We start from the raw sequence: 7,049 nt of genomic DNA on the forward strand, positions 1-7,049 counted from the left end.
ATCACAGCGTGTCTTCACGGATATGATCCACAGAAAAGGCAACAAAAAAAAAATCATCCACATGAGTAACAGCAGTATATCTTAAGTTTCCTTTTAAGTAGGTAACAAACATACTAATGAAGAGTAATCCAGAATTTAGTGAAATAAAAAACAAAACTTTTGAAAAAGATGTATACATAGTACTTTTATTAAAGATATATTTAAAACATGAACATTTTGTACATTAACAACAGTAATATTAGGACAAGTAGAAGTGGGTTGTCTCAGTAGTCGGTGGTGGTTCGCACGTAGTTGTTGCCGGAGGGCATGGAGACGCGCTCGACGCCTCCAGGGAAGAGTTTGGGCAGGTCTTGGTCGGGCACGTGCGGCAGGATCATCACCTTGGTGCCGGGCGTCCAGTTGGCGGGAGTGGCCACCACCTTCAGCCGGTCCGTCAGCTGCAGGGAGTCGATCACGCGCAGCAGCTCACTGCAACATCAGCAGACACGCGTCTCATCAACCATGCACAGAGTGCAGTGTACATGTATTAGTGTACACTGCGTGTGTGTGTGTGTGTGTGTGTGTGTGTGTGTGTGTGTGTGTCCGTGTGAGCGTGGAGAGTGTGGCAGCGGCACTCACTCGACGTTCCGGCCGCAGGACGCGGGGTACACCATGGAGAGGCGCAGCCGGTTGTCCGGCCCGATGACGTACATGGCCCTCACCGTCATCGCCTTCTCCACGTTGTCCTTGTCGCGCTCGTCGATCATGTCCAGCTTGACGGCCAGCTCGCGCGTCTCGTCGGACACGATGGGGTACGGGAAGTCGCCGGGGATGTCCTTGCAGTACGACTTGATGTCCTGTAGACAGAACAGGTGTGATATCGGTGAGCCCTGGTGTAATGTGGAGATATTACGAATCTCATCTCGCTCTCAATTCAGTCAGAGTTAGCCAGAAATGTGGAAGACTCACATTGACCCAGTCGACGTGGTCCTTGAGCTTGTCGCAGGAGAGCGCCAGCAGCTTGACTCCTCGCTTCTGGAACTCCGGGTTGTGGACGGCGATGCGTCCCAGCTCTGTGGTACACACCGGCGTGAAGTCTGCCGGGTGTGAGAACAGAACACACCACCTGCGGATATAAGATAAACATTGATACAAAACCACCATTTTTCTGAAAAATAGACGATTTCTACGGTATCTTTTTCTTTTCCATCATTTACGCAACGGTTCTTATTTCTTAATATAACAGGAGTTTTGAAGCAAGATTTCAAGGAAAGAAGAGAGCTGATATTACAAATACTGTCTGTGAATTTACGTCAGTATTCGACTACTCCTTCACTTTTGATGCAACTGTTCCATCTCACTCTTACCTCCAAGTTATTCATAATCCATATTATCAGTATCTGAGATAGTTGTTATTACATTAACGGCTGTATCTGTTAAATTTTCTAGTCATTAAGCTGTGACCTTCTTCTTATCCCAAATCAGTCTGTTTTCAAGATGAGAAAAAGCTTCTCTCTCCTGTCATTGATGTAGGTTCTCTCTCATAATATTCCAGTGTTTCGTTTCTGTCTAACATGGAATTAGTTTCTTTTCTGAATCATAAACCACGTTTGTTGTTCTCATGCTCTTCTATGTTTGTTTTCTTCCTTCCATCTCACTTGCTAATCTTACCATATTGTTTCTCGCTCTTACTGTGACCAGTCGGTTTCTCAACATTAAAGCTTCTTGTTCTGTTATGAAATGTTTCTGTTAGATTTCACTACCCACAATCTACAATAATGTAATGATGACGCTGTTGTTTATCGTCTAGTAAAGTTATCAGAAGATCAAAACCAATTGCAAAACGATTTAGGTAAGAATCTGTATGGTGCGGAAATCAGCAATTGACCCTTAATAATGTAAAGTGTGGGGTCACCCACATGAGTTCTCAAAGGAATCCGTTAAACTTCGGTTACGCAATAAATCAATCAAATCTAAAGGCTATTAATCCAACTAAATACCTAGGAATTACAATTACGAACAACCTAATTTGGAAAGAACACAAACAAAATGTTATGGGGAAGGCTAGCCAAAGACTGCATTTTATTGGCAGAATACTTACAAGATGCAACACATCTACTAACGAGACTGCCTACACTACGCTTGTCTGTCCTCTTTAGTACTGCTGCGCGGTGTGGGATGCTTACCAGATAGGATTAACAAGTACTTCGAGAAAGTTCAAAGAAGAAGAGCTCGTTTTGTATTATTGAGAAATAGGGGACAGAGAGTCACAGATATGATACAGGATTTGCAGCGGACGTCATTGAAACAAAGGCGTTTCTCATTGCGTCGGGATCTTCTCACGAAATTTCAATCACTAACTGTTTAAGCAGCTCGTTTTTTAGTTGCAATTTTCCTTTGCAGAAGATTTGTTAGAAATTATTTTTATAATTTTGTAACTATGAGCATGCTGTTGCAGACTCTAGTGTTACTTATTTTTTTATATTTACGTATGAATTTATCTATTAAGTCAGTGTCCGCCCCTGGTAGCTGAGTGGTCAGCGCGACGGAATGTCATGTCTAACGGCCTGGATTCGATTCTCGGCTGGGTTGGAGATTTTCTCCACTCAGGGACTGGGTATTGTGTTGTCCTTTTCATCATCATCATTTCATCCCCATCGACACGCAAGTCGACGAAGTAGCGTCAACTCGAAAGACTTGCACCAGGCGAACGGTCTACCCGACGGGAGGACCTAGCCACAAGGAATTTTTTTTATTAAGTCCTTATATATGTATATTAGTGCTTTACACTTTTTGCAATTACTTCAAAATTTCTATTGGCTCTTTCAGTCTGGTATATCTCTGTTACGTTAACGGAATGATGGTATCTGGGCAATATAATGCTAAAGCTGTTTATAATCTAAGAACTCCAAAATTGTTAAGAGTTGCACCAAGACAAAACTGCTGTACAAATATGAGTGATGACACGGCTGCCAAGTTTCACAGAAAGCTACGTTAATCGTTAGAGGGCCTTTATAATGTAATCAAACGATTTGATTAACAGCAGATGTTACGACTATGCCATCATTTCTTTCCCTTTGTGTAATGTTTCATACTCATTCCAGTACAAGCTAGATTTACTTGAAGAAACTCTCCTCGTAAGTATCAATTACATGACGAAATAAGAACTTAATATTTTCCAGTTTTATGTTAGCCAACCACATATTTACCAGAAAATGAAAGTGCACTGTAAAGTAGATTATCAGGAGGCTGTTATGATAAAATAACAAAATGGAAACATTATCTTCATGTTATTATTTATGTACTTACAACAATTGACCTAGGGGTGGGTATTAGTGATACAGATATAGAGCTATTACAAAGGCAAACATTCAATGAAAAAAGATGACGTAGGAAGTTATAAAATTTTAAAAATGAATAATAAAGTTGATTTTACTGTTACAAAGTATCTCTTTCCCATCAGGAAATATGAAACTATTTAACAGAAGGGAAAGGAAATTGTGTTTGTTTTTTGTAAGAACATCACATAGAAATTTAGTTTATTTTTAAATGAACAGAAACCATTTCCCTTTTCCCATTCTGCTAATTAAGATTCAGCCATGTATATGTGACAGGACCACAGTACAATAGAACCTTATGAATCGTATTTAAAATGTACCATTGACCTTCGTAATTTTTTTATATAATACATTTCTTTGTATGTATCTTGAATCTGTATCAGTAATATCTTGCACCTCATTTTGTCTATGGATGTGATATGCAGTTGTCTCCCCACGATAATCAGCAAGAAAAAATTGATGCAGTAAATGGTTTTTTTTCTTTTTTTTTTACGTTCGACAAATCACTGACATACTTGATGTTTAGAAGGCAACTGGTAGGCAGTTAATTTTATATGAAATGTTCGCAGTTTTGAATACGGACAACCATCAGCTGTATAAGGGAATGACGATAATGAACGTGCATACCGGGACTCGAAGCCGGATCTCCCGTTTTACGCGAGCGGTCGCCATAAACAGCTTTGGCCACCCTTGCAACGCTGACAGCCAGACCCAAACTTCCATATGTCGCCGTTCCGCGTCTCAACATGTATTCGAATTCACGAGCTAGCAAATAACCAAAGCGGTTAAGGCCATCAGCCTTATAAAGTGGGAAATCCGGGTTCGAGTCCCGGTCTGGTACGAATTTTTCTCTCATCTTCCACTAAACACATTTCGGCTGTAGACGCTGCAGTACCTGTTCCTTCGGACATGCATGCCTGTCCAGAGGAATATTGCATCGTTCTTCTTAATAACAAAGGCATTGCAACATTGCTCTCAGTTTTATATTTACAGCGACAGTGGAAATAAAGGGCGAGAGTCCGGGTCTCCTTTCCTGAAGTAGCTGTCAGAAGCGAGCAGTGTCATTGGTCACCCCTTCCTGGCGCCAACAACGCTTCCCTGGAAGTATCACAATTTCATTTTTCAGTTTAAGTGTCCTAGGAAAATACGTGGTGTCACGGGAAGCGAGCCTAGCAGATGTGGTTCACATTACCCAATATGCATTGTGAGTCTCAATGCAGGTGGATTAAGGAAAACCAAACCATCAGATATCGAAGGCCTACGAGGATTGTGAGAACTTAGCTGGGCGTCGACTCCTGGGTTACTAACAACCAAGATCACCTTTGGAAGATGCTTCTTTCTATCGGATAAAAGTAAGATACAAGCAAAATTACGCCTTCAATTTGAATCCCTGTAAGGTAATTGCTGCCCCACACCCTCTCCCCTAGACGCCAGAAATGATACGTTACAAGCTGGCGCATATAAAAATTTTCAATTACTCGTAGTGTCAAAATACACAAGAAAAGTGACTGTCCTAGATGACAGAATGCAGTTAAATCACTTAGATTTACAGAAAAATTTGGTGGAAGAAATTTCTCATTAGGGTATGGTTATTTCGGAACAGTACAGCTTTACTGCACAGATGCAGAAGGTGCGCTGATTAGATCATAAATTAATCTCGTTCAAAAAGAGCTATGCGCAAAAAGATAAAAAGCTTTATCTGTACAACTAAAAATAGAGATAGTTAAGCTACTGTCATTCCAGTCTTTTAATTTAGAATCTGATGTCAGTTAAAATTCAGATGATTGGTAACAGAATCAACTTACGAGTCTCCTTTCCACTTGTAGAAGTCAAGTGGCCCCTGCGTGGACGGCGCCTTGAAGTTTGGCACGATGCTCTCGAGTTTCATGTTGCTGCCTGGAAGCTGGTATGCCAATCGCCGGCTGAGTGCAAATTGACTCTGGGCTTCGCTGCAGATGCTTATATCTGCTGCGGAACGAGCTTCGTCACACAGTGATTATCGCACAACTGTTAGCTCGCTGAGCTGCCTGAATGAAAACACTGCGTCATCGGCGCTCGCCTGCGCAGAAACCTGATTTCAGACGTCGCTGAATACAGAACGGCGAAATTATCGGTAGCGACATCCCAGTCCAGGCAAATACACAATCCCGTTACATTAACGCGATCACAGCCTTTGTTCGGAGTCAACGTGCAATAACCACCCACAGAGGGCAGGCAGCAGCACTAGCAGTAGAGGGTATTGGGCGTGTTGTGGGGACGCGGAAAGCAGTGCAGTCATTGTCGTAATGTAAAAATGGAGTGAATTTTCTGGTGTCTGAAAGGGCAATGGTTACTGGCTTTTTGACAGCCATGGGTGGAAAAGTTTTCGAAGCGGCTAAGTTTGTAAACTGTTTGCGTGCCGATGTTGTTAAACTGCACTGTGCGTGGCAAAAAGACACTATCCAAAACCGGCGCCGAATCAACTGTGGTGCTCCACGGGCCATACATGACAGGGGTGAACAACGGCTGGGGAGATGTATACGGGTGAATAGACGTGCAACTGTTGAGCAACTGAACGTCCAGATGAATCAAGCGGCTACCAACAATGTCTTCCCAAAGACCGTTCAGTGAACATGCTGCTTATGAGCCTTTCCTCATAGCATGAATCTATTTTACTGAGTATTTCGAACATCTCGCACATTTTATACCGATGAACCCTTTTTGTATGCCGTTAAATCCTATTAACATTTCTTGAGTTGTCGTAAGTCTTGGTTCCGTTATCAAGTCAACGTCAGAACTATCTTTCTAATACCTTTACCTTTCCTAAATCCAACCTGATAGTCACTTAGCAGGTCCTTAATTCATTTTTCCATTTTTCTGTACACTACTCTTATCAACAACTTTGATGTATGAGCCGTTAAGCTGATTTTGCTATAATTTTCGTTTTTATCTGGTTTTGTATGGCTGATGTTTTTCCGAAAGTCTTATGGTAGGTATCCAGCCTAAATAAATTCTACAAACTAACGTGAAAAGATTTCTGGCTGCGACTTCCCACAATAGTATTATAAAATCTGAAGGAATGATATTTATGTCTTCCGTCTTATATTATCGCAAATCTAATACTGGATGCCCGTTGTCTTCCATGTCGACTGCTATTCCTTGTTATATTTCCTCATCAGAGTTCCTCTCGTTTGCAAAGACTTTCGACGTACTCTTCCCATCAGTCCCCTTTCTCATCTGCGTTTAAGGTTGAAATCATCTTATACTCTTAAAGTTGACCTCTCTCCTTCTAATTTCACCGAAGGTTATTTTAACTTTTCTATAAGCTGAATCAGTCTTTCCGCCTTATTAGGTGCAGAATGAGGCATTAATTGGCATCTGGATGACAATTATGGTCATTTGAGTGTAAAGATACTATTAGTCCCAGAAATATCGCTTTTGTGCGTGTCGTGTTATGTATAGAATTGTATTAGTTGTCTGATTCACCGAGGAAGAAGCTGCATTATGACTAAATAGCGTAACGAGGCCGTAAGAACACCAATCTAAAAATCTGCACAAAATTGACAACGTACGTTATCTGTTCTTCAAGCCTGTACAGCTGGTAAGAGAAGCAGTAGGTAACTTGTCTACAAATGTTTGAATTAGTTACCATTATATCTTCATCAAACTAAATAATTTGTGTAATGGCCTTCAGAGCTTGAAATGAATCCTAAGTATTATTAAAAGCAACGATTTGTGATTGAAGGTGGAGGT

The 7,049-nt window shown here is 41.2% G+C and overlaps 1 protein-coding gene across 1 annotated transcript; it reads right to left on the reverse strand.

Moving 5' to 3' along the window:
* Window positions 1-216: 216 nt before the first annotated feature.
* LOC126483973 (peroxiredoxin-6-like) lies at window positions 217-5,235 on the reverse strand. Its single transcript, XM_050107272.1, has 4 exons — window positions 5,123-5,235; window positions 949-1,105; window positions 619-836; window positions 217-468 (listed from the first exon to the last, which is right to left on the reverse strand). The coding sequence occupies exons 1-4, from the start codon at window positions 5,203-5,205 to the stop codon at window positions 264-266; spliced, it is 663 nt and encodes a 220-aa protein (XP_049963229.1). The 5' UTR covers window positions 5,206-5,235; the 3' UTR covers window positions 217-263.
* Between the last annotated feature and the right edge of the window lie 1,814 nt (window positions 5,236-7,049).

Source organism: Schistocerca serialis, chromosome 6 (assembly GCF_023864345.2).
Source record: "Schistocerca serialis cubense isolate TAMUIC-IGC-003099 chromosome 6, iqSchSeri2.2, whole genome shotgun sequence".
NCBI classification, from domain to species: Eukaryota; Metazoa; Arthropoda; class Insecta; order Orthoptera; family Acrididae; genus Schistocerca; species Schistocerca serialis.

Bases quoted from the DNA above. Each gene is read 5' to 3' on its own strand.
- LOC126483973 (XM_050107272.1), bottom strand. From the start codon at position 5,205: ATGAAACTCGAGAGCATCGTGCCAAACTTCAAGGCGCCGTCCACGCAG. The intron at 1,106-5,122 runs GTAAGTTGATTC...TTATATCCGCAG, and splicing joins TACAAGTGGAAAGGAGACTC to GTGGTGTGTTCTGTTCTCAC. The intron at 837-948 runs GTGAGTCTTCCA...TTCTGTCTACAG, and splicing joins ACCACGTCGACTGGGTCAAT to GACATCAAGTCGTACTGCAA.